Source organism: Gastrolobium bilobum, unplaced genomic scaffold (genome assembly GCF_033153095.1).
Source record: "Gastrolobium bilobum isolate Gb01-03AN ecotype WA unplaced genomic scaffold, APGP_CSIRO_Gbil_v1 utg32371, whole genome shotgun sequence".
Taxonomy (NCBI): Eukaryota; Viridiplantae; Streptophyta; class Magnoliopsida; order Fabales; family Fabaceae; genus Gastrolobium; species Gastrolobium bilobum.
The window spans coordinates 434,518-462,437 of record NW_026898885.1 but is presented as its reverse complement, the minus strand read 5'-3'; the positions used below and the strand labels follow the sequence as shown (position 1 = coordinate 462,437).

The following is a 27,920-nucleotide window of genomic DNA, read 5'->3' as shown; positions in this document are numbered from 1 at the left end:
AAATTGATGGATAATAATATTGATAATAACACTAATTAATTATTATAATATCCTACTTCGAGATTAAATTGGATCCCATAAGTACCTAAGAAATATTTTATTCTTTTCATTATATATATATCTTATAATTTTAAAAGTAAAAACACGAAATCTATAATAATTACAATATCAGGTGTGGAATTGAAGTGTGAAATACCAAAATTGCCCAAAGGCACAAATAAAGACCAAAGACATTTCTCCCTCTCGGCTCGAGCAATAGCTTCTTCTGGTGTGTGATCTCGTTTTCTTACAGTGTTCTCTCTTCTATCTCTCTCTCTTTCTCTTCCATTGTGTCTGAATAAGCAACGCAGGTCAATTGCTATAGTTACCATGACCGTCATGACTCCAGCTCCCATTGACGTACGTTTCCTTACCTCTCACTCTGCAACTCGCGTTTTGCTCCGTCTCCTCCGTTCATTTACTTGCGCGTTTCCAATTTTGCTTTTTTTTTTTTCCGGCATGATTTTATTTGGTTTTATTTATTTATTTATTTTCGGTGAATGATGTGTTTGGGATGAATTTGATGGTCTATTCGGGAGATGGCGGGTAGTGATGGGGGTTTCGTCTAGGGGTTGTGGTTTTGATCTGAGCGAGTGGAATTTGCTTCAATTTCGATGCATTTCGTGCTTGGATTTTGGGGGATTTAATTCGGTTTGGTTCATCGGTGGATCCGAAGTAGTGTGGTGATTTTTGTTTGGACTTTGCTTTTGCAGCAGCAGGAGGACGAGGAGATGCTTGTCCCACACACGGATTTGGTCGAGAATAATCATCAACCCATGGAAGGTACTTATTGCTTTTTGTCCCTCTTTTGATCCCTGTTTTAGTCACTTCATTTGTTTCCTTGTAGATGAATCTAATCGAATTGATGTAAGAGTTCAGGAAACCACTTCATGCATTGTTTGGTTGACAGACAGAAATAGAGAGAGGGAAGACCTAAGTGATAATTTTGTCTGAAAGTTCTAGTTTTTCCGTTTTATGGATTGTGTTTTTATTTTCCTTTTCCTCTTGTTTAACTCATCTTTCATGGGAAGCAAGTAGAGGGTCTAGTTCAGTTAAGGTCACTCATTTTATTTAGCCAGTTTTCAGCTGATTTAAGATATGGTACTTAATTGTTCTGCTCATTAATTTTGATGATTATTAGTTGTAGCTCAACCTGACGCTGCCAATACTGTGGAGAGTCAACCTGTCGAGGATCCTTCATCATCAAGATTCACTTGGAGAATTGAAAACTTTTCTAGGATGAATACAAAAAAGCTCTATTCGGACATATTTGTTGTTGGTGGTTATAAATGGTATCATGCTTATGCATTCTCTAAGTTGATTCATGTTGTTCATTTTTCTTAAATATTAGTTCCTATATGTACTTATCATCGGTAATCTCTCCTGAATCTTGTTTTGTACTGGTCAGGCGCGTGCTCATTTTCCCAAAAGGGAACAATGTGGACTATTTGTCCATGTATTTGGATGTTGCAGATTCAGCTAGTTTGCCCTATGGTTGGAGTAGATATGCACAGTTTAGCTTGGCAGTAGTTAATCAAATACATAATAAGTACTCTGTGAGAAAAGGTAGTCTATTCAGTTTGTTCTTTACAGTTGTTAAAAGATGAAGTACCATGCATATATGCAAAAAAGAGCATTGCTGGAATTAAAAGTGAAGAATGTTATTAGATGTTTGTTGCAATGAATGGAAGAACATTTAATACTTGAAGGACATATTTTTGTTGCAATACTATTTTTTCACTGAGAAGCCTGAATAATTGGGGTAGTTTATTTATATCAGATCCCTATAATAATACCTCTGTTCATCATACTCATCTCCTATGCCATTTTTTCTTAAGCATTTAGTTTTGCAGATCTTGTAAAAAATTTCAAAACTTAACAAAACCGGCTGACATACTTGTTTCTTTTCATATGTCTTTCATCTTCTCAATCAAATTTCTCTTCATTAAACATTTTTACTAAATTTGAAACTACCAATTATACATATATTCTTTTCTCTTAATTTTGGATCTAAATCTGGATAAGGTATATTACTTGTCTTAAATGAGATTGTTAGTATCAACTTGTTAAATTAAACAAGGAAAGAGCAAAGAAAGTGAAATGGCACATAATTTTTGGGCATAGACATGGGTCTTGTTGTAACTTCATTTTACTTACACTATGTAGACACGCAGCACCAATTCAATGCACGAGAAAGTGATTGGGGTTTCACGTCCTTCATGCCACTTGGTGAATTGTATGATCCTAGTAGAGGGTATCTTGTGAATGATACTCTTCTAGTTGAAGCCGAGGTTCTTGTTCGTAAGATTGTTGATTACTGGACTTATGATTCAAAGAAGGAGACTGGCTATGTTGGGCTTAAGAACCAGGGAGCTACATGTTATATGAATTCTCTACTCCAAACTCTGTACCATATTCCTTATTTTCGAAAGGTAAGGCACTACTTCTCTTCCCCCCACACCCGGCCTCTCTTTCCAGAAGTTCACTTGTTTGACTGGAAAATAACAAGGAAGTTGCGTCCTGGATATCATATTTCAGGCTGTGTACCATATGCCAACAACAGAGAATGATATGCCCTCTGGAAGCATCCCCTTGGCTCTGCAAAGCTTATTCTACAAGCTCCAGTATAGTGACACCAGTGTTGCAACAAAGGAGCTGACAAAATCTTTTGGATGGGATACATATGATTCTTTCATGCAGCATGATGTTCAAGAACTAAATAGAGTTCTCTGTGAAAAACTTGAAGACAAAATGAAGGTAACAGAAAGACCTGTAGATGTTAGTATACAATTTCTTTTTGGTGAAATACTGTCTCAAAAGCATTATGGATTATGTTTATTTTGTTTTTAGGGAACTGTTGTTGAGGGAACTATACAGAAGTTATTTGAAGGGCACCACATGAACTATATTGAGTGCATCAATGTGGACTATAAATCAACTAGAAAGGAGTCATTTTATGGTACTTTCATGAGCATGCTGAAGTTAATTATATGTGTAGCTGTACCTTGTCACTTGATTCTAATTTTGTTTTACATATGCATGCAGACCTTCAACTTGATGTCAAAGGCTGTCATGATGTTTATGCTTCCTTTGATAAGTATGTTGAAGTTGAACGTCTTGAGGGGGACAACAAATATCATGCTGAACAATATGGTTTGCAGGTTGGTTACAACTGTTAAGTTCTGAATCTAATTGTCAAAAATCATTTTCGAGAAGTTAATATTCTTGTGAGTTAAATAAATATTTTATTTTCGTACGTGGATTTGTATTTTTTATTGTTACTGTGTTTTGTCAACCTTGCCATCTCAAATTAAAAAAGTGATCGTGGATGTGTCACTGTCATTTAATGTTTGCTTGTTGGATGTTGGTGTGTCTATTAAAAAGGTATGCATTAGTTGGGAGAGAAATTTGACGGTGTTTTCTTGTGGTAAAATTTGAAATATCTCAAGTGTTTTTTTTTTTTTTTTTTTGAAAAAGTTGAATGTGTAAAAAATTAGCAATTTCATACAGAGTGAATGATAGGGAAGCTAGAGCTAGAGTCGGTTCCGGTGTTCTAGGTTCTCATATGTTCTCTCTCACTCCAGATAGGAGAATTTAAAATTTGGTTGCTTCTGGTGTGTTTTCATGCAAACCCTTTTTCCAATTTCTAAATCATTCTCCTAATCTGAGATTCCTTCTTTATAAACCTATTTGCCATTTGGAAGTCTCAATCTCCCTTTAAAGTTAAGTTGTTTGTCTAGACAGCAGTACTTAATATGATTAATACAAATGACTAGTTGCAAGTTTCTAGGCCTTACACTGCTCTTTTTTTTTATATCTGTCTTATCACCTCTACTATGTTATCTTTTTTCCCTTCTTTTCTATGTCTGCTACAATTTGATATTTACAGCATGTTAATTAAGAAGTGCGCTGTGATATTTCTTAGATGTCGTAATATATAATATATCTGTAATTATGTCTAGGATGTCTCAGTGTGAGTGATTACTGATAGAACTGTGACTACCCATAAAATATATCAATTTTCCCCCTTACCCTCTCTCAGTTGGATGTCTAATTGTTGTAACTCATAGCTATCCCCTTTTCTACAAAGCATGAATTGTATGATTCAATTTACCTACCTCCTGGATTCAAATATTGTATTATTTTGAAGTAATTTGTTTCTATGTTTAAATAGTTTTCTTATTTGCGTGGAACAATTTCTTGACATTTCCTTAAGTTTCTTATATTTATTGTCAGAGTACAATTACTGTAAGCATTTTTTAATCTAGTTTCATGTGTAAACTGAAGATTTTTCATTTTTTCAGGATGCTAAAAAGGGTGTCCTATTCATTGATTTTCCGCCTGTTCTGCAGCTTCAGCTGAAAAGATTTGAATATGACTTTATGCGGGATACTATGGTAAAGGTTGGTAGTCAAAACGACACATTGCTTTGTAGCATATTTCCTTTTCTTCGTAATTTTTCTGCTGGCATATGAGGAAGAGGAAGTTAGCAGTTCCTTTTTATTTTGAACTCTGGCTACTTAGTTCACCGAAATTGAGTTGCAACTGGTCCTGCTGTTTTATTGGTTATAGGCCATAGTAATATGCAGGCAGTTTGCTCCATCTCTACAACCAAATGCCATTGAAGATTATTTTGGTTAAACTCATTAGTTATGCTGGAAATGTACAATGATATCCTTGTTTTTGTATTATGCATTCATTCACACTACTGCTACTTCATGCAAGAAAGTGATTTGGAAAATATCGTGTGTTTGGAAGAGAATGGTGCCTTGCGATATTGAAATTCACAGAGGATTTCTGCCGGGCGTATTCTGAATATTTATTTTTATATGAAAATTGCTTTTTTGTGGATAATTTTTTTCATTCTGGGTGAGAGGTCTCTTTTGTTTGGTTGTATATGTACATTTTAACATTTCTGTACATCATTTGAAACGAATACACTGAATGAAGACTGCCTGCTAGAGGGAGCATGGGCATTAGCTATTATCATTAGTTTCTACTTTTCTGTCAATAATTTCTTGACTTTTGATGGGGAGATTGAACTCTCTTTTCCATGCATGGAAGTTTAATTTTCTCTTTTTTCTCACCATTTAGATTAATGACCGTTATGAGTTCCCCTTGCAACTTGACCTCGATCGTGAGGACAGAAAGTATTTATCACCTGAGGCTGATAGGAATGTCCGCAATCTTTACACACTTCATAGGTAATTTAGTGGCAGTGTCAGCAATATTTTTTGCCGATTGTATGTCTTTTTTGCATTGGGGCCGGTCTGTGTGAACTTTCTCATTTGTTTCCTGACTTCTTTAGTAGTTGTGCTTTTTTTGTGATATTTATCTGGTGGTTTGTGATTTGGTGCATGATGCCCTTCTTTGTCTTTGGTTTACTTTATTAGAACCACAATTGTTATATATGCTGGCATTTTTTTACCCATGTACTCGAGTCTATTGCAATCAATTAATGGCTTTTACAATCAATAGAAAGAATTAAAGAGACAAAATAGAATAAGGAGAAAGTGATGTGAGGATATAGAACAGAAAGAAGAAAACAATTTATCTTAGGGAGAGCCATCCCCTATGCTCATTCAGATCAAGTGGAGGAGTGTATTTTCAAATCATTTTGGAACTGTAAAACTTAGATAATTAATATTAAAAGCTGCCATTTATGCAGAACTTTAATCAAGGAAGTGCATAAAATTTTTAATTTTTTTTTCTCCATGTTAATGAAGTCCATCGTTGTGCAATTATTTGGATGTATATGCATATTTTAATCTCTAATGTTTAGTATTTGACAAATTTGATTTTTTTTCCCCAGTGTTTTGGTTCACAGTGGTGGTGTGCATGGTGGACATTATTATGCTTTTATTAGGCCGACTCTCTCTGAGCAGTGGTATGTATTTTAGGCTTTACAGGTCTGAACTGTTCGCTGCATGCTATTGTGCATACATGTGATGAGGGCGAGGAGCTATGTTACAATATCTGCTTGATTGCTGATTTTGTTGCATTTATAAATTGGTTTTTCTAGAGAACATATATAACTAGTGATACAACGTATAATATGCATTTTTTTATTATTTTCCTATCACAGTTATGTTACTAGTATCCTTTTGTCACAGGGAGGGAGGGCTGAGAGGTGTTGTGTGGGAGTGTGGCTATGATTGAGATTGTTGTTAGAGTATAATATAAACCATTAAAGAGGCCCTCACCTAACAGCTTAAGCTTTTGGGTTGAATTGGTTCTTTATATGGTATCCAATGTTGTTAAAACGTAGAGTCTATGTAAAAACGGTAGGGGTGAGCAAAAACGTAAAATCGCAAAACGTAAACGAAACGTAAGAGTTTACTAACGTATTAAAAATAAAATATATATCCAACATATATAATACCAAAACCCACCAACATGTTTATTTTATAAGAATGTCAATTTTAATCTTTGTTTTAATTTATATAGAATAATTTTAATGTATTAATTATATAAGTTATTAAATTTAAGCTAATTAATGACTAAAAATATATATAATTTTTTTTATTATTACGTGTTATATATATATATATATATATTTGAACTATGCAAAAAAAATTCATATTACGTTTCGACACTACGTTTGAACCGTTTCTACGTTTCGACACTACGTTTGAACCGTTTCGACTCAAAACCCGTTTCAACTACCGTTTTGACTCAATTTTGGTCATAAAAACGTAGACACGGCCTGTTTTTACATTTCGACACTACGTTTTTACAACACTGATGGTATCAAGGCCTTGTGTCACGGGTTCGATCCTCACCGCCCCTCCACTTTCTCTTGTGGAATTTTCTTAGCACATGTAGGTGCGCCTGTGCATTATCCACCCTTCAAGCCCAATGGTTCTCGTGTGAAGGGGTGTGTTAGATTATAATATAAACCATTAAAGAGGCTTCACTTTTTGTTAGATTGATGATCGACTATTCAAATAATGGTTGTAATGAGCTTGTGTATATCATGCAACTTACTGAGGGGGGCTTGACCTTCTTTTTGTTATTTTTAATTGCTTTTTGCTGACTGACTGAGCCTTTTACTGATTTAATTGAATATATGACTGGCTCTCAGGTACAAATTTGATGATGAGAGGGTGACAAAAGAAGACATTAAGCGGGCATTAGAGGAGCAATATGGTGGTGAGGAGGAGGTAATTGTTTTATTGGCATTTACCGTGGCATTTGGTCCCTATAAGAATTTGACATTTACTTGTTAATGATTCAACCACTTGTATTTTAGCAGTTACCGCAGACAAATCCTGGATTCAATAACACTCCTTTTAAATTCACCAAATATTCAAATGCTTATATGCTGGTGTATATACGTGAAGCTGACAAGGACAAAGTAATATGCAATGTGGATGAGAAAGACATTGCTGAGCATTTAAGGGTATGCAACTATTCTTATGTAGCTTAGAGCACGAAATTAATCAACCCAAGCCAAACAGCACAACATGTTTGTCTTCTGCATGCAACTTTAACTTTTAAAATAAAATCAGATGGCAAATTTATTTTATGGTGGACATAAGAAAGCATGTCATATTCTGCTATTGCAATCAACTTGATGACTGTTCTCAATTAGGGTTGGCAAAACGGGCCAACCCGGCCCGACCCAACCTAACCCAACCCGCATTCAACCAGAAAAAACGAGTCGGGTTATGGTTGGCTCGAAAAAAAACGAGCCAGAAAACCCAACCCAGGCTCGCGGATTGGCTCAAAAATATGGCTCGTGGGTTGGCTTGAAAAAATAGCTCGCGAGTTGGCTCGAAAATTGGCTCGCGGGTTAGCTCGAAAATTGCTCGCGGGTTGGCTCGTTTTCAGCCTATTTAAATGACCCTGTAGTATTAATGCACCAGCTATGTGACTTCCATTAGTTTAAACAAAGGGTTACAAAATGAGAAATAAAAGCAAAATATTTTAGTTTCGAATTTTCTTCACAACAAATTTGCATCAACATCAAGAAACAATCAGAACCACTTGCTACCAAGTGGGTAAGATATTTGAACCAAACAGAGCTAGCACAACCTAACAATATAAAATTGGTAGGGATGTGAGAAGATTAGAGACTTAAGTTTAGAGAAAGAAGAAAAATGATGACAACATGTGTGGGTTTTGTTCATTTTTGTATATTATATTTTGTATTTTTTATAAAAAAAAAAAAACTCAACCCGCGCGCTGGCTCGTTTGACCCGCGGGTTGGCTCATTTTTTTACGGGTTGAAACGAGCCGGGTTGGCAGCTCATTTTGGCCAACCCAACCCGGCTCATTTTTGGCGGGTTAAACCTTATTCTCAATGAGACCGTTTTATATGTCATATTTTTTTTTTCAATTTGAATTCTGCTTAGACCAATATTTCTTTATTTGTTTTTTCTCTTATAACAAGTTCCATATGAGTGTTTCAAGCCAAATCAAACCAAGCTCTGTTTGCTGCTGTCTTTTGAATTTCTATTTATTCTGGAAAATCTGTACTTAATTGTACAATGGATCAATGCAGGAGAGGTTGAAGAAAGAACAGGAAGAAAAAGAACACAAAAAGAAAGAAAAGGCAGAGGCTCACCTTTACACTATTATAAAGGTTCCTAGTCCCTAACTTGCTTATCTATAATTGAGTATTGTTTGTGGCCTTACAAAGATACTGTGAGTTGCTCAATCAAATTGTATTTATATATGACTGATAACATATGGTACTTCTTAGGTGGCACGAGATGAAGACCTTGCAGAGCAGATTGGAAAGGATATATATTTTGATCTCGTAGACCATGAGAAAGTGAGGAGTTTTCGTGTCCAAAAGCAAATGTCTTTTAACCTTTTCAAGGTATCATTAATCACACTTATAGCTCTCCTGCTAGAAATGTGACCTGGCATGCTTTGCCAACTATTGTTGTTTCTTTTCTTACTTGATCTGGTCTCAATAGTAAATATTTCCTTTTAAAATGTTGCTTTTTCATTGAGAAATTGGAATACAGGACAAATTAATATTCTTACATAAAGTTTCTTAAACTATTCATTTATAAAACACTTAAGAGGAAGAAAATGTAAAATTGTCCATACGTGGAGAACTATATTATCGATGTCACCAAGTGAAAATTATTTCACAATAGGGTTGAATTCAGCAGTTTCATGACAGGAGTATTTTTTCAGTTTAATTTTTTGAATGAGTGTGCACATATTCTATAACTTCAATGTTTTTTCTTGCATGATATTTAGTAGCTTAAAAGATATACCCTTTCCTTTCACTTTGAATGATACCAGCTGAGCTGAAGAGTTGCCTGAATGTCAAAGGATTGAAAGTTTCCATCCTCTGAAATAACAATTATTTTTAGAACATTACAAAAATCTAAGACCTTCTGATGCTTTAGTTGGAAGAAAATAAAATATATCTTATGAATCTTTGTGGTCTTATGTTTTTTTGATCTAATATTTTCGTAATTTTGACTTTTATGTCTGATTGAAAATCTGTATATGCAGGAAGAGGTTGCTAAAGAGTTTGGAATACCAGTTCAATTCCAGCGCTTTTGGCTTTGGGCAAAGCGTCAAAACCATACGTATCGTCCTAATCGGCCACTGACACACGTTGAAGAAGCACAATCTGTAAATTCTTGAGCTTGCAGGAATCTTTTCCTTATTATTTTATTTATATACTCCTCAAGCTTCTTATCTATGATTTTTCCAACTCTGATTGTTGATGTTCATGCTTTTATGGCAATGTTGGTTTTCTAAAACAAATAAGCTCCTTTTACCCCTCGGTTCTGTTTTTTTGTTGAATCTGTTCTATGCTTCATGTCATCTTATCTCAACCTGCTAATTTCACTGTTATCCTTGCTGGTTGGATTTTCTTATTCCATTTCTCAGGCTGGACCAACAGTTAATTCTCTCTTTTGTTGGCTTTGTTATTTTTATTTCTGCCATTTTTGGCTGGCTGTTTTATATTTCTCCAATCTTGAAAATGAATAAAACATGCAACCCATATAAATATTTTTCATCCTAATTGTTTTGGATCCAGTAGTTTTTTCTAGTTATGCTGGTGTGGGTACTCAATTTTCGGTGATTCATGTCTGCCTTTTGTTGGTGCTGAATTTTGTAACATATCAGTTTCTCTATGACCTGAAATAGTACTATATTTTTTCTCAATCTGATTCACATTGCAGGTTGGACAATTGAGAGAGGTATCAAACAAGGTTCACAATGCAGAATTAAAATTGTTTCTGGAAGTGGAGCTTGGGCTGGTAACATTTGCATTATGGAAGTTGTATACTATTTTCATAGCATGAAGCATTAATATACGAACACAATCCTGTTGACGAACTACATTATTATTTAGGATTTACGTCCCATTGCACCACCTGACAAGACAAAGGATGATATATTACTTTTCTTCAAGTTATATGATCCTGAAAAAGAGGAGCTACGGTATTGAGTAATTTCTTTATTTTAACATATGTTGGGGTAAAAGGTTGACCTAGGTTGACATCAGAAGTATTTCTCTATGGCAGTTATATTGGAAGGCTTTTTGTGAAGAGTACTGGTAAGCCATCAGAAATCTTAACGAAGTTAAATGAAATGGCTGGTTATGATCCTGATGAAGAGATTGGACTTTATGAGGTTGGTTGATGGTTTCTGGTTTAATATTTATCTGTTTTAAAACTTTATGAAAATTTAAAGCTGTAGTTCATCATTGATTGATCTAAAACCATATGCTTCTTTACCTGCTAAGCTTGGGTCAAGCAGTCCTGGGTTCAGTTGTTTAGTTACTAACCTTGCTGGTAATTGATTCCAAATAAAGTGCATCATGTTCCATGAAAATTTATCTTTCCTGCATAAGCCTTACCAGAAGGGAGAGGACCTTTAGTTTTGTTGGCATCTTCAGGTTCTGATCTGAATGAGTGACGATAATTATGTGGCATTAGTGGATTAACTGTGCCTATTTTTGTGCAGGAAATTAAGTTTGAACCAAATGTCATGTGCGAACCTATCGATAAGAAATTAACATTTAGAGCTAGCCAGGTAAATTATATACATAATTTATATACAATTGAGTTACTGTATATTTGGTTTGCACATTGATTTGGTTTTTTATATTTGCAGCTAGAAGATGGAGATATTGTATGCTTTCAGAAAGCTCCTCCTATGGATAGTGAGGAAAGTTTCCGCTATCCAGATGTGCCTTCATACTTGGAATATGTGCACAATCGACAGGTATTTTCTTTTTGGGGTTCAATTAATTGAAGGCAATTTGTTTGGTTTGTGTGATGCAAAAATGAAACCGTCCCATTTATTTTAGTCAGATTATTATGTCTGAATTATTTTACTTTCCTCATTTCCCCTGCGCATATGCATGCACATGTTTGTATGTGTAGCCAATAAGCCTTGCAAGTTTTATTATGTTTACATTGTAAGCTATCAGCTGAGTTTTTTTTATCTCTAATTGATGTATTTTAGGTTGTTCACTTTCGATCTCTAGAGAAACCTAAGGAAGATGACTTCTGTCTGGAGATGTAAGCATTGTGGAATTCATTTTAGTGAATCATTATATTTATTCTATTGCAGTATTTTACTTGAGAGAAGATTTAAGTATTTTTATTGTCATGCTCAGAATAGCATACTTATCATATACTCTGTATAATAATTTATAGGTCAAGGCTCTATACATATGATGATGTGGTGGAGAGAGTTGCTCAACAACTTGGATTGGATGATCCATCCAAAATTAGGCTTACCCCACACAACTGCTACTCTCAACAACCAAAACCCCAGCCTATTAAGTACCGAGGGGTGGAGCATTTGTCTGATATGCTGATTCACTACAATCAGGTAGTTGTTGTTCAATCCTTCATAATATCTCTTATTTAAAAACAAAACATCTTATTCCTTTCTTGTATCTCAGACTTCAGATATATTGTACTATGAAGTACTTGATATCCCTCTGCCAGAATTACAAGGTTTGAAAACTCTGAAAGTTGCATTTCACCATGCTACTGAGGATGAAGTGAGTATAGCGACATGATTTTCTTTAGATTTTCATCTAAATTTCTTTTCATAATTTTTTCCTAAAATTATTTATCCAGGTGGTTATTCATACCATCAGACTCCCAAAGCAGAGTACTGTAGGGGATGTCCTTGATGATCTTAAAACAAAGGTGGGATTGTGTGATTTATGCTTTGGTTAGTAATATTGTATGATGCTACTCACAGAACACTGCAATCACAATTGCACCCAACTTCCATTCATGGCTTCATTTGAGTTTTAAAAAGGAAAAGTAAGCGAAGCCTTGTTTGCCAGTTTTGTGCTGTTTTTATTGCAGTGTTATGTAAGCAGCTGTTTTGATATAAGGTTGTCAAATATTCCTCTCAATTTATGATTTTTCACATTAGTTACTTAATTATACGGCTCATGCTTAACTTTTACTGTTAGTACAGGTGGAATTGTCTCATCCTAATGCTGAGCTTAGGTTGCTTGAAGTCTTCTATCACAAGATATACAAGGTGTGGCGTTACATCTATGTTAACTGCTGCTGGATTTATTGTTATTCTTGATTATTTTTCTGATTAAATTTTTGGGGAATCAGGATTATTATACTAAACTTATTGTTGATTTATGATCCTCCAATTGAAATATGTTCATTTCATCCTGTCTCTGCCTGTGCAGGTCTTCCCTCCCAATGAAAAGATTGAAAGCATTAATGATCAGTACTGGACATTACGTGCAGAGGAGGTAGCAGTTTCTTTCTTTCTGTGTATGAGTGGGGCTGGGAAGGGAGGAGATAGCTTTCAGTACATGAAGTGTTCATGCTTTTATTTATTCAAATAATTTCCCGGTGGATTTTTCTAAATACGTAATTACATTATTTTTTTCAGTTTGTGTAACCAAATAAATGAGTATCTCTTCTGGTTGTACACAAATTTTACAGATTCCAGAAGAAGAGAAAAATCTTGGTGCTCAGGATCGTCTGATCCATGTGTATCATTTCACCAAAGACACAGCTCAGAACCAAATGGTAAATTGTTTTTGTTGATTCATTTTGCTTTGTACAGTTTGTTGTATTTTGATGTCTTTGATATTTCCTGCTGACATTAGTTGTTTACCAAACCTTTAGTAACTTTATTTTCTGTTTGATATGTACAGCAAATTCAGAACTTTGGGGAACCTTTTTTCTTGGTCATACATGAAGGGGAGACTTTGGCTGAAATTAAAGTGCGAATACAGAAGAAACTTCAAGTTCCTGATGATGAGTTTGCCAAGGTATTTCCTCCTCTTGTGTTTTACGTGCATATTAGGCATCTTCCTTTTCCAGTAATTTTGTTTTGAGTGATGGACGTTTCATTGAGTATATTTTTTTTTTTGTAAATTCATTGAGTATATTACTCTTGATGTTAGTTTAAATAATTTTTTATTATCTCGTTTTTGGCCAGTGGAAGTTTGCTTTTTTTTCATTAGGGCGTCCTGAGTACCTTCAGGACTCTGACATTGTATCCAGTCGTTTTCAGGTGCCTTTGTTTGTACTTAAAATTCTTTTTTATTTTTTTAATTCAATTGTTATTTAGTTCCATTTTCATATGTTTGGATTTATGTTTACATTGTCCTTTTATTGTATCTTATGATAGAGAAGAGATATTTATGGTGCTTGGGAGCAGTATCTTGGCTTGGAGCATACTGACAATGCTCCTAAAAGAGCATATGCTGTTAACCAGGTTAGTAACTTTGCTGGCATGAACTGATTTCTTAAGTACATTTTGTTCTTTATTAGTTTGGTGGTTACTCGTTGTACTTGGTTCTACTACGTTTTAGTTTTGAGGTTTGAAGAACTTGGTTTGTTGCACCATTTCAAATTACATGTGTTTTGTTTTCAGAATCGCCACACATTTGAGAAGCCAGTAAAGATTTATAATTAGGAAACCTGTATGGATGATTTCTCTTGTTGCATGGGATAAATTTGCCATTCTTCTGCATCTATGGGTTTGTAAAAACAGGGAAAATAGAGAAAGGCTACTCTGTATAGGCCAACTTGTGAGATCAGCAAACGAGGTGGTGTCTGCAGGTTTTATATTAGAAGTGTGGTATGTAATTCTTTCTGTCGACGGAGTGACATTGCTCTCAACACTTTGTTTCTGCCGATCACAACCCCTTGAGCTTTTTACTACTTCCATTTTATATGGAAGTTCTTCAAGTTGAGGTCATTGATCATCATCACTACACTGTATCAGTACATATGATTTTTGGATTAGTGAGTGTATACAGGGTATAGTTGGTTGACTCTTTTTTTTTTTTGTCATTTTCTTGATTGCTTTCAGATTTTGTTCAGTTAGAAGTGTTAAGTGAGGGCTGCAAAATGGTGTAGCAGAGTTTATGTAATGTTGTAGAAAAGACTCGCCAGCCTCCGTATATCTCTTAGCATAAAATTTAGTAATGTGCAGCGCCATCTGGTCTATTTCTTGTGTCTGTTTTACTTTTTTGGTATTTCTTTCTGTCACTTGGCTTTGTCTTGAAGGACATGATATCAAATGAATATCCGTCGAATATGTCGTTTCACCTGGTCTAAGAAAAAAGAGGTTTGTATTTGGGTTGGCCAGCCACTCCTGCCCATTATTCCTTTATACTTTCATCTTTGTAGGGCAGAAAAATAAATAATAAAAGGACCTGATTTCTAAGAAAAAGTATAATGTTGCTATCCACCACAAAAAATGCCATAGACAAAGTAAACAGAAGAACACAATGTAGGCATCACTTTTCATTACCTCAGTCAGGTTAAAATATATTTGCTGAGTACGTTATAGTAATAAACTTTTCGTATCAAAAAGGATAGTTTATCACTAATTATACAGAAAAATTAAAATTGAACTGTCAACTGAATTGAATTGCAAATAAAAAAACTGATTTAAAAATCTTTGTTATACTAAGTAGTCAGGAGCAAAATCTGGTTTTGAATGCATTTCACTAAAATCATCATTGCTAGAATGTAGTGCATTTTCACTCATCGATTGTACGTGAGATTTTCACTCAAAAAATGACGAAAATGGATCTTCTCATGTGTAATTTAACATGATCATATCATGTGGGAGGATAACTTATGTTATTTAAGATGACAAACATCAAATTTATTAATTAATTGTATGGAATAAAACCAAGTTCATTTATTACATATAATAATTACACTGGGATATCTAACAGAATAAATGAATTTGGTTTTATCCCATATAATTAAAGAAAAAGTGTGTTATTTTAAATGACACAAAAGTGTGAGTTTCATTAAAAAAAAATAAGTTATAATTCTCATCTATTTATATTTATAAAATGGCAGAACTTGTATTATTTAAAAGGGATTGCATTTTTTTATGTGACAGATAATAAAAAAAAAATTTCCTGCTGAAATATATAAACGGATCTCACAGATTTCAAAAAAAAAGGAAAAAAAAAACAAAACGCAAAGTTTGATGACTGTACAGGAAAAATGAAAATTTTCATGCAACAGCAGAGAATTATTTCTCTATTTAAAATAGGGTTTTATTAGTGTTATGTAACATAATGTAAGTGTTGTTTCCAACTCTCACATCAAAAGAGAGAGAAAGTAAAATGATGAAAGAGAAAGAAAAACATGTGGACCCCACCTCTTTAATGTGTGTGTAGGAAAGTGAAGTTATATTATGTTAAATGATAAACATAAAACCCTTTAAAATAACACATATTTTTTCTTATAATTAATTAATGTGCAATATTCTTCTAATTTCTCGATTCTCCCATAATCATTTATGTATTCCCCAATATTATATGGTCTTATTGTATGACGAGTGACATTCTGGTCATTGTCTCATACAACAATGCGGCTCAATATGAGACAATAAGAAGAATACATAGAACATGTCACTCACCTTTGCATTCGCCAATTACGGTAATTTCCATATAGCTTAGGAAACCATGTTATTTTGCAGTATTCATTACATATGTCAATTTGCACAAAGAAGTTTTTTTTTTAAATATATTAAATGGTGGAGATACTTGAAAAAATTCATTTAGAATTTAATAGTGCCTAATGCATACTGTTGAAGTTTGAAGACAGTGCTGCTACTGCACTAGGGATAAAAAATATTGAATATGATGACAGTGGTTAATTAAATTACGCGTATGCATGATAAGTATCGATGGATCATACAAATCGCCTACTAATTTCAAAAAGTTTGTTGTTCTAAAAAAGTCAGGGTGATTTAACGTCAGAAAACTGTTTCAGGTACAAGCACAATTGCAAATGTAATCTCGTTAACTGCTCAATCTTCTTTTAGAGCAAATAAGCACAACTAAACACCTAAAATCTCTCACTTGATGATATGTGAATATTCTATTTTGACAGGTTAGCTTTTATTTTATAATAATAATTTTTTTACTATTTTTTTTTACTTTTTCTATAGAAAAAATTTCTCTATACACTCACGTAAAAATGAGTGAATTTTATTAATCTTTTTTTTCTTCTCTTTATAATTTGGCCCACTCACTTGTATAGAAGTCTGATAGAGAATTTTTTTTGCACTAAAAACAAAAATATTTTTCCCTAATAAAATGAAAAAAAAGATAAATAAATCTTCTTTTAACTTGATAGTGTGAAGTCAGTTACTATCCACTCAATCCATTTTTTTTACCAACTCATGTCTTCAGTCTACTCAATTCATGTCTTCTACACGTAAAACCCTAGTCATCTAATCCCTCTCCTCAAGATTCAAAATCTAGCCCTAATTGAAACATTTCAGACATAGAGGCTAAACACATAAATTTTCTATTTTAATTTGATTTGGTTAAAAAATCTATTTATTTTCCCTATATTCTCCTAATTACCAACCATATTAAAATAAAATGAGCATGAGAGATTGATTGAAGGATTATAATTTTTAAATAGCAAGTCAAACATTGAGAAAAAAAAAAGGTATTAGAAAACACTGATATAGAGAAAGGGAGATAGACTAAAAAAGAGAGTTCAGAAAAAACAATACAGAGCATATAGAGTTCAAGAATATCAGCCAACGAAATTACATTGTCCATAAGAACTAAATCTGAAAGGAAAATACGACACTGAAAGAGTGACAAGATGCGAATAATGTTAGGTATAACTCATACTTCGCATTAAGATGAAGATCTTTTTTTTTTAAGAAGATGAAGATCTTTATTGGCAGGGTCAGTAGGAGGCCTCTAACTTACTGTATATTTTTTTTCTTAATAGTTTGGGTTTGGACCCATGAAAAATATTGCTACTAAGATTTTCTAAATTATGTTTATATTCCCTTGTAAAATTGAGTGACTCGTAACGAGTATCAGTGAGACAAGTATAGTACATATAAGTTGAACGTAATCTACGGTGAGTGAACCAGAATAAACCGCTATATCAATTTCTCTTCCATTTCTCTTTCAAGCTGGATTTGTGTGTTGTACGTGTGTCGATTTCTAACAAATAACGTATAGATTGTAATCTTTCTATTTTTTAATTTTTTTTCTTTGCCACTTTGATATGAAAAAGCATAAGAAGTTGTCGAGGTTTCACTTTTAAAATCAAGAATACGAGGGACAAATTTTGTTATTAATCTCTCTCAAATAAGGGTTTTATTAGTGTTATGTTACCTGATTTAAGTGTTGTTTCTAACACACACACAAAAATGGAGAGAGAAAGTGGAATGATGAAAGAGAAAGAAAAACATGTGAACCCCACCTCTTTAATGTGGTGTGTAAGAAAGTGATGTTATATCATGTTACATGATAAACATAAAACCCCTCAAATAAACAATATGAAAGAATAAAAATAATAAATAAACCAACAAAGTCCCATACAGTTAGTAGATAACTGAGTCCTTTAGTCATGTTGATAGAGATTCAATTCCTCACCGTGTGTATAGAAAAAGCTTTGTTGGGAGAGGCTGTACCAACAATCGCGTGATCTCTCAGCTTCGAGGGTTGGAATAATTTCAAATTAAAATAAAATAATAATAATAATAAAGAAAACCAAAAAATAATTTTCACAATTTATTTTTGGATTTAATGTTACTATATACTGACACGAGACACGGGACACGACACGACACGACGACACGTTAATTCTAAAAAATGTTAGATTTCGACACGTTAGGACACATTTTGATATTTAATAATATTTTTAATTTATGTTGCGTATATTATATTTAATATTTAATAATTTTACAAAAAAATAAAGCCAAACTTATAATACTCATTAATTTTGCAAATAAACATGAGATATCACAAATATTTATATTAAATTCAATAAATAGTAATAGTAATCCAACGAATCTAATAGTTAGAACTAAAAATGCAACACAACGCAACCTTTGAACCTTTTTTTGAGTTTTTACAACGTGCGTTGGAGTGTCGGGAAGTGTCAGAGTGTCCGAGAGTGTCGGGAAGTGTCGGACACGACACGTCGGGATTTTTGAAGTGTCGGTGCTTCATAGTCTATAGTGAATGTAGAGAAGTTATCTATATTTTTTTTTGGTGAATGAAGTTATCTATATTTACTCTCAAAATGAAGTCATTTTGAGTTGAAAGATTAAAAAATCATAATAAGAAAGACTATTATAACTTTGAAATAAATTATAATTACAAAAATACCATGATTTCTGCCTTAAAACAATGTCATTTTGAGCTCAAACAACGTCATTTTACAAATTTGTTTTCAGTGCTTGTTTCTTTTTGTTTATTTTATTCATACATTGTTTTCATAGTGTTTCTTTTTTCTTTTTGTTACTGAGTGTTGTCATTTTGTTAAAGTTGGCTATTTTTTTAAATAATCTTTAGTTGATTAAACATTAATAAAAAATATAATAGCGCAAAATATTTTCTTATTTTCTTATTTTCTTGGTGTAGATATTTTGTTTTGATTTTAATTTTGATTTTATTTTGTAAATATTCTAGTTCAAATTTTATATTTTGTAAATTTTTCTTATTAAGCTATTATTACTTTTAAACTGTAAATTTTTTTTTTTAAATGTTGAAATTAAATTTTTTTTCTAGTTTTTATCATTATTTAATGAGTTTATATTTTCTAAAGTTACTTTAGATAACTTTATATAATGTTCATCGAAACTTTGGACGGAAATCATGGTATTTTTGTAATTTTAATTTATTTCAGGATTATAATAGTTTTTATCATTCTAATTTTTTAATTTTTCAATCGCAAAACTACGTCGTTTCGATGAACAATAGAAAAAGTTGTCTAAAATAACATTAGATACTTTTTCCCCTTGTTTTATTTATGGGTTAAAATAAATAACCTTAAGACAGATGTGTTGGGACATTTCTTGCACACAAATACACAATAGCATTGTACTAAAATAAAATAAAATTACACAATAGCATTCAGGAACCCTAGTCGATTTCAAATATTATTGTATTTTTTTTATGGGAAAAATGTTTCTGCAGTTAATACAGAGAAATTATCTGCATTTTTTCCCAAAACGACATCATTTTAGTATTAAAATCTTAAAAAATTATAAATAAAAAGACTATTATAATTCGAAAATAAATTAAAATTACAAAAACACCATGATTTTCGTCCCAAAACGACGTCGTATTGACTTACTGCAGATAACTTATCTGCTGCAGAAAAAACGAACCTTTTTTTATTTCCCCCCTATTTTTAATGAGATTCTTGGCGGCTTCATTTTCAATTTTTTGGGTCTTTATATAATAATTATATCTTATTTACTAAGTTTTTTTTTCATAACTTTTTTTTTTTCAACTGAAATTTTTCTTCTCCCTAGTATAAAGGATTAAAAGTAGGGCGATGATTTTTTTTGGCCTATACTTTTGCAATAGAAAGAGGGGATGTGATACTTATCTCCCATGGAAGGTACTTATTGCTTTGTTCCTTTTTTGGTCACTCCATTTATTGTCTTTTAGATGATCCAATCAAATTACTCTAAAATAGTTGAATAACAAAGTGATAAATTGGATAAGAGTTCTAGCTTTTTATGTTCACTTTTTCCGAACAAAAAGTGATTTCTTGTTAATTAGCACTTTGGAAGGTTTGTGTATTTTCAAGGTCATTATTGTGTGTTATTATTTTTCTCTTCTCTTGTTTTACTCATCTTTCCTGGTAAGCAAGAATTGAGTCTAGTTCAGTTAAGGTCACTCATTTCCCCCCCTCAGTTTTTAGCTGATTTAAGGCATGATACTCAACTGTTCTTTTCATTTATTTTGATTATCATTACTTGTAGCTCAACCTGAAGCAATCAAAACTATGGAGAGTGATCCTGTCAAGGATCCTTCATCATCAAGATTCACATGGAGAATTGAAAACTTTTCTAGGTTGACTAAAAAAGAGCTCTATTCAGAAATATTTATTGTTGGTGGCCATAAATGGTATTGTGCTTACACATTCTCTCAATTGGTTCATGATGTTCATTTTTCTATCATTTTAGTTCCTAGGTGAACTAACTTATCTTCAGTTATCCCTTCTGAATCTTGTTTTGTACTGTGCAGGCGTGTGTTTATTTTCCCTAAAGGGAACCATGTGGACTATTTGTCCTTGTATTTGGATGTTGCAGATTCAGCTAGTTTGCCCAATGGTTGGAGTATATATGCAAACTTTAACTTGACAATAGTTAATCAAGTCTATAAAAAGGACTCTCTGATAAAAGGTAGTCTCTTCAGTTTGTTCTTTGCAATTGTTACAGGATGAAGTACCTTGCATGTATGTAGAAAAGAGCGTTGCTGGAATTAAAAGTGAAGAATGTTGTAAAATGTTTGTTTCAATTAATGGAAGAAAATTTAATCCTTGTACATTCTATTGTCGTTGCAATACTAATTTTTCACTGAGAAGCCTGAATTATTGTGGTAGATTTATATCAAATCCACATGATAATACCTCTCTGTATATCATATGTCATTTATTCTTAAGCATTTATTTTTTGCATATCCTGATAAAAATTCTAAACCTAATTAACAAACATACTTGTTTCTTATCATATTCCTTTGGTCTTCTCATTCAAATTTTACTTCATCAAACATTTTTACTACATATGAAATTACCACTTGTAAAATATATTCTTTTTCTTTTAACTTTGTATCTAAATCTAAATATAGTTATATTACTTGTCTTAAATGAAATTGTTAGTATTGACTTGTTAAATGAAACAAACGAAAGAGTAAAGAAAGTGAAAATGCACATAATTTTTGGGCATAGACATAGGTTTTGTTGTAACTTCGTTTTACTTACACTATGCAGAGATGCAACATGAATTCAATGCCCGAGAAAGTGATTGGGGTTTCACGTACTTCATGCCACTTGGTGAATTGAATGATCTTTGTGGAGGGTATATTGTGAATGATACTCTTGTAGTTGAAGCCAAGTTTATTGATTTAAAGAAGGAGACTGGGTCTGTTGTTCTGAAGAAAGAACAGGACGAAAAAGTTAACAAAATCAAAGAAAACGAAGAGGCTCACCTTTACACTGTTATAAAGGTTCCTAGTTCCTAACTTGCTTTTCTAGAATTGAGTATTGTTTGTGTCTTTACCAAGATGCTTTCCCTGTGAGTTGCTTAATCAAATTGGATTTATAATATAGAGAATATTGTTTTTCATGTCGCATGATATAATTTTAATTATATAATGCGACAATTTTAATTATATCATGGGACAGATATAAAAGTGGATGAGACACACTTGTTTTTTTTTTCTCTCTTCTTCTTAGTGGGTCGTGAGAAACGAAATTCCCTATAATATATTAGTGATAACATATGATGATACTTCTTAGGTGGCACGAGATGAAGACCTTGCTGAGCAGATTGGAAAGGATATGTATTTTGATCTGGTAGACCATGACAAAGTGAGGAGTTTCAGTGTAAAATATCATATGTCTTTTAACCTTTTCAAGGTATCATCATTAATCACACTATTCGCTCTCCTGGTAGAAGTGCTTTGACCTGGCAGGCATGCTATGACAACTATTGCATTTTCTCTTCTATCTGCTCTGCTCTCACTCTCAGTCGTAAATATTTCATTTTAAAATGTTGGTTTTTCCTTGAAAAATTTGAATGCAGGAAAAATTAATATTCTGACATGAAGTGTTTTAATCTTTTCATTCATGATTCACTTAAGAAAGAGATAATGGAGATAATTTCAAAATAGGGTAAACTCGGCAGTTTCATCTCATCGATATTTTTTCTTGCAAGGGATTTAGTGGCCTCTGATAAAACAATTGTTATTTAAAACAGTACCAAAATACTAAACCTCCGATGCTGGAAGAAAATAAAATATGGAATAAGTTATTCTACCTACTATTTTTTTCTGCCCACCTTTGCCTACCACTATAAAAGACCATTAGATTAAAATCTTAATGAATATTTATCTTTCTCTCTTCTCTTTAGATTTTAATCTAACGGTATTGAAGAGTGGTAGGCAAAGGTAGGCAAAAAAATGGTAAGTAGAATAACCTATCTCATAAAATATATAATATGAATCTTTGTGACTTATGTTTTTTTTTATTCATTAATTTAAAATGTTACGATTTGTAACCATCATTAATGCTGTAATCATAATACTTTAATGCTACAGTGATAACAATAATCAATCCTAATACATTGATGCTACAATCGAAATTATCATTAATGCTACAATTGTTACACATAATTTAATTGATGAAGTTGGTTACGATTGCTCTCTATTTTCATAAGTTTGATTTTGTAAGTCTAACTTCTAATCTGTGATATTCAGGAAGACTTTGCTAAAGAGTTTGGCATACCAGTTCAATTCCAGCGCTTTTGGCTATGGCAAGAGCGTCAAAACTATACATATCGTCCTAATCGGCCACTGACACATGTTGAGGAAGCACAATCTGTAAATTTCTGAGCTTGCAAGAAGCTTTTCCTTATTATTTTAATCATACACCCCACTTCAAGCTTCTTATCTATGATTTTTTCAGCTCTGATTGTTTAGGTTCTTGCATTTATACCAATGTTAGTTTTCTACCAAATGAGTTCCTTTTACCTCACATTTATGTTTTTTATTGAATCTGTTCTATGCTTCATGTCATCTTAATCAACCATCTAATTTCACGGTTATCCTGGCTGATTGCATTTTTTCAGATTCCATTTCTCAGGCTGGACCAACTGTTGATTCTCTGTGTGTTGGATTTGTTATTTTTATTTCTGCCATCTTTGGCTAGCTGTTTTATATTTCTTAAAAATGAATAAAAAAAATGTAACCCGTATAAATATTTTTCATATTAAATGTTTTGGATACTGTAGTTTGTTATAGTTATGCTGGTGGGGTGCTCAATTTTTGGTGATTCATTTCTGCTTGAAGTAGGTGCTTAATTTTGAGATCCATCAGTTTGTCTATTATTCGAAGTTGTACTACATTTTTTCTCAATCTGATTCACATTGCAGATTGGACAGTTGATATGGGAATCAAACAATTTCCACAATGCAGAACTAAAATTATTTTTGGAAGTGGAGCTTGGGCTGGTAACATTTGTATTAATGTGGATGTTGTACACTTTTTCGATAGCATGATATACTCATTCCTAAGCTCAGAAATGTTGACAAACTACATTATTGATTAGGATTTACGACCAATTGCACCACCTGACAAAGAAAAGGATGATATTTTAATATTCTTCAAGTTATATGATCCTGAAACAGAGGAGCTACGGTATTGAGTAATTTCTCTATTTTAATATTTGTTGCGGTAAAAGGTGGACCAAGATTGACATAGATGTATTTCCATATGATGGCAGTTATGTTGGAAGGCTTTTTGTGAAGAGTACTGGCAAGCCATCAGAAATCCTAATGAGGTTAAATGTAATGGCTGGTTATGATCCTGACGAAGAGATTGGACTTTATGAGGTTGGTTAGTGTGTGTTGTACCCTTTAATATGTATCAGTTGTAAAACTTCATAATGATACTGCAGTTTATGATCTAAAACCATATAATTTTTGTCATCAACTAGCTCTCTCAAAAAAACTTAAGCTATTAGGTTGGGTGAAGACACATGAATGATCTTATATTTTTAACACGTCTCATTAGGCAAGAGCTCTTTATACTTATAATGGGCATAAATTCAACTTTTAATTAGAAGAATGGATGTGGCAAGTATTAACGCTTCACTAATTGGTGACAGGGATTTGATACCATATAGTGAACCAACTCTCCCAAAAATTTAAGCTTTTAGTTAAATATATGAACAGTTTTTTATTGAATCTCTTAACACTTCTTTACCTACTATGTTTGGGTCAAATAGTCATGTTTTCAATTGATTAGTAACTAAGCTTGTTAGTGATTGATGACCAATAAAGTACATCATGTTCCAGATGAGAGAGGAACTTTATTTATGATGGCATCTTCAGGTTCTGATCTCCACTAGTGACATTAATCATGTGGCATTAGTGAATTAACTGTGCCTCTTGTTGTGCAGGAAATCAAGTTTAAACCAAATATGGTGTGCGAACCAATTGATAATAAATTAACATTTCGAGATAGCCAGGTAAATAAATTATATATATACTCAATTGATGCACATTGAGATACTGTTTCCTTGGTTGGAGCACTCATTTTTTCTTTTTTTATATTTGCAGCTAGAAGATGGAGATATTATATGCTTTCAGAAATCTCCTGCAATGGATAGTGAGAAAAGTGTCCGCTATCCAGATGTGCCTTCATACTTAGATTTCGTGCGCACCTGCCAGGTATTTTCTTTTTTTGGGTTCAACTAAATGCAATTTGTTTGGTTTTTGGTGATATGAAAAAATGTAAGCTATCCTTATATTTGTTCATGCTATTATGTCTACATTATTTCGCTTTCCTCATTTTCCCTGTGTGCACGCATGCACGTAACTGTATGTGTATCCGAAAAGACTTGCAAGTTTCATTATGTTTATATTGTAAACAATCAGATGATTTTTTTTTTTTTTTTTTTATCTCGAATGGACCTATTTTAGGTTGTTCACTTCCGATCTCTAGATAAACCTAAAGAAGATAGCTTCTGCCTGAAGATGTAAGCATTTTGGAACTCATTGGAGTGATTAATTATATTTAACACTATTGCAGTATTTATATATTATTATGCTCAGAATCACATCCTTATCATATACTATATCTTATAATTTCTAGGACAAGGATCTATACATATGATGATGTTGTGGAGAAAGTTGCTCAACAACTTGGTCTGGATGATCCATCCAAAATTAGGCTTACCCCACACGACTGCTCCTCTAAACAACCAAAACCCCGGCCTATTAACTACCGAGGGGTGAAGCATTTATCTGATATGCTGATTCACGATGATCAGGTAGTTATTGTTCAATCCTTCATAATATCCCGTACTTAAAAACAAAACATCTTATTCATTTCATGTATGTCAGGCTTCCGATATGTTATACTATGAAGTACTTGACATCCCTCTGCCAGAATTGCAAGGTTGGAAAACTCTGAAAGTTGAATTTCACCATGCTACCAAGGATGAAGTGAGTACAGGGATCTGATTCTCTTCGGGTTTTTCATCTAGTCCTATTTTCATATTTTTTAAAGTTTTTTATTTTATTTTATTTGTTTATTCAGGTGGTTGTTCATACCATCAGACTCCCAAAGCAGAGTACTGTGGCGGATGTCCTTGATGATCTAAAAACAAAGGTGGCTTTGTGTGATTTTTGCTTTATGGCTTTATTTGATTTTTTTTTTTCTTCCATGTTTGCCTGTTTTGTGCTGTTGTTGTAGGGTTATGTAAGTAGTAGTTTTAAGATATAAGGTTGTCAACTTTTCCTTTATTTATGATTTTTCACGTTAATTGTTTGGTTATACATCTCATGCTCACTTTTTACCGTTAGTACAGGTGGAATTGTCTCGTCCTGATGTTGAGCTTAGGTTGCTTGAAGTCTTCTATCACAAGATATACAAGGTTTGGCGATACATCTATAATAACTGCTTCTGGGTTTATTATTATCCTTGATTATTTTTTTGATTAAGTTATTGGTGAATCAGGATTAAGTAGTGTAAATTAAGTATTGTAAAATATTGTGCAGGTGTTTTCTCCCAATGAAAAGATTAAAAACCTCAATGATCAATACTGGACATTACGTGCAGAAGAGGTAGCAGTTTATTTCTGTGTGAGTGGGGATGGGAAGGGAGGAGATAACTCTTAGTCCATGAAGCGGTCCTGCTTTTATTTATTCAAATAAATAGCACCAAGTGGATTTTTTATATAAGTAATTATATTGTTTTTTCAGTTTGTGTAACAAAATAAATGAGTCTTTTCCTGGTTGTATTGTATATAAATTTTACAGATTCCGGAAGAAGAGAAAAATGTTCCTCATGGTCATCTAATTCATGTCTATCATTTTATCAAAGAAGCAGCTCAGGAACAAACTGTAAATAGTTTTTAAAATTATTCATTTTGATCTGTACATTTTGTAATGTTTTTAATTTTTTTCCATACTTGGTGCTGACATTAATTGTTTGCCAAACCTTTTGTTAACTTTGTTTTCCATTTGATATGTACAGAAAATTAAGAACTTTGGGAAACCCTTTTTCTTGGTCGTACATAAAGGTGAGACTTTGTCTGAAATTAAAGTGCGAATACAGAAGAAACTTCAAATTACTGATTATGCTTTTGCCAAGGTATTTCCTGTTTCTTCCCTGTATATCAGGCTTCTTCATTTTTTTTGAGGGATGGATGTTTCATTGAGTAAATAATGGTTAGTATATTTCAGGTAGTTTACCTAATTTTTTATTATATTTCTTGTTTGGGCAGTGGAAATTTGCTTTTGTTTCATCAGGGCGTCCTGAGTACCTTCAGGACAGTGAAATTGTATATAGTCGTTTTCAGGTACATTCATTTATGATTAAAATCTCTTTCCTTTTTTCTTTTATATTCAATTGATATTTAGTACCATTTTCATATGTTTGAATTCATGTTTACATTGTCCTTTTATTGTTTGTTGGGATAGAGAAGAGACGTTTATGGTGCTTGGGAACAGTATCTTGGGTTGGAGCATAATGAGAATGGTCGCATTCCTATAGTGCAGGAGTTGGGGTTGCTAGTTTCTAGCAACCACCTGGTTAAAGAGGATGTTCCTTTGTTAACTGAATTTCTGTTGAAGTATCCTTGTGTTCGTATTCGTGATGAAGCTTTTACCAACAAATATCGGGGTTTTGCATATGGTTGCTTGGCTGAGTTGCTGAGGTTTCTGGGGTCTTGTAGTGTTATTGATGCAGCTGGTGATCGCAAGCAAGAGTATGATAACTTGGTTGCTGATGTTCGCAGCTGTGCTTTTTCAGAACATAGCTGGCTTGCTCACCTTATTCCCTTCTTCGAAGAGTTTTAAGAGGTGCTTTTCAAAATTTGCTAAGATGATGAGGTCCTTATTCCTTTCTATAAAGGCTTTAGTTTAAGCAACTTTCACAATGGTCACGGTCGTGGTACTAATAAGTTTAAGCTTATGAGAACTTGAACTTCACAATGGTGTACTAGCATTGCTTGGATCCTCTCCTCTCCTCTCCTTCTAATTTGTCATTTTCACTTTTTTATTTCGACTTATGTTGAGGTTTTCATTTATTTTTTCCCCGAATAATGTCATTGGGAGCTACACTATGGTTTCAAAAGGAGTTTTAGCCCAACAAATTTTTTTGCTGAATTTATATATTGAAGGATAATATTCCTTGAGAACTTTGAATAATTCATGCAGACTTCTTTTCGTTTTCCGAATTGATCATAACGAAGTATCCAATTGGATGAGTTTTCATAATTTCATTGTTCTCATTTTGCTACTCATTTTAAGGTGTGGAGATTCCTCATTATATTTATATCTTTAGTAGCTTTGAGCATTAGTATTTCTTTTTCGATATATCGACATCATTTGTCATATGCAATCGCTATTCATCTTTGGCA

At 33.0% G+C, this 27,920-nt stretch overlaps 2 protein-coding genes across 6 annotated transcripts; both read left to right on the top strand.

Moving 5' to 3' along the window:
• Positions 1 to 258: 258 nt before the first annotated feature.
• On the top strand, positions 259 to 14,613 carry LOC133285040 (ubiquitin C-terminal hydrolase 12-like). 4 transcript variants are annotated; one of them, XM_061482194.1, is made up of 32 exons: positions 259 to 399; positions 753 to 822; positions 1,187 to 1,331; positions 1,448 to 1,605; positions 2,206 to 2,471; positions 2,578 to 2,796; positions 2,890 to 2,998; positions 3,085 to 3,200; positions 4,344 to 4,442; positions 5,134 to 5,243; positions 5,852 to 5,926; positions 7,124 to 7,202; positions 7,295 to 7,441; positions 8,546 to 8,626; positions 8,747 to 8,866; positions 9,520 to 9,642; positions 10,200 to 10,277; positions 10,373 to 10,461; positions 10,545 to 10,653; positions 10,987 to 11,055; positions 11,137 to 11,247; positions 11,491 to 11,546; positions 11,685 to 11,862; positions 11,936 to 12,037; positions 12,117 to 12,188; positions 12,469 to 12,534; positions 12,698 to 12,763; positions 12,960 to 13,046; positions 13,175 to 13,291; positions 13,462 to 13,536; positions 13,654 to 13,740; positions 13,900 to 14,613. In XM_061482194.1, the coding sequence occupies exons 1-32, from the start codon at positions 370 to 372 to the stop codon at positions 13,939 to 13,941; spliced, it is 3,351 nt and encodes a 1,116-aa protein (XP_061338178.1). In that variant the 5' UTR covers positions 259 to 369; the 3' UTR covers positions 13,942 to 14,613. The 4 variants fall into 4 exon arrangements, with proteins under 4 accessions (XP_061338178.1, XP_061338176.1, XP_061338179.1 ...); XM_061482192.1 differs by having other exon boundaries at positions 1,181 to 1,331; XM_061482195.1 differs by having other exon boundaries at positions 273 to 399; positions 756 to 822.
• Positions 14,614 to 19,856: 5,243 nt separating this feature from the next.
• LOC133285042 (ubiquitin C-terminal hydrolase 13-like) lies at positions 19,857 to 27,644 on the top strand. Of its 2 annotated transcripts, none has more exons than XM_061482197.1 (21): positions 19,857 to 19,886; positions 20,254 to 20,398; positions 20,519 to 20,676; positions 21,264 to 21,499; positions 21,792 to 21,911; positions 22,751 to 22,873; positions 23,425 to 23,502; positions 23,601 to 23,689; positions 23,775 to 23,883; positions 24,453 to 24,521; positions 24,613 to 24,723; positions 24,976 to 25,031; positions 25,148 to 25,325; positions 25,399 to 25,500; positions 25,595 to 25,666; positions 25,866 to 25,931; positions 26,056 to 26,121; positions 26,317 to 26,400; positions 26,534 to 26,650; positions 26,784 to 26,858; positions 26,980 to 27,644. In XM_061482197.1, the coding sequence occupies exons 1-21, from the start codon at positions 19,880 to 19,882 to the stop codon at positions 27,355 to 27,357; spliced, it is 2,439 nt and encodes an 812-aa protein (XP_061338181.1). In that variant the 5' UTR covers positions 19,857 to 19,879; the 3' UTR covers positions 27,358 to 27,644. The 2 variants fall into 2 exon arrangements, with proteins under 2 accessions (XP_061338181.1, XP_061338180.1); XM_061482196.1 differs by having other exon boundaries at positions 26,056 to 26,139.
• Positions 27,645 to 27,920: the final 276 nt, after the last annotated feature.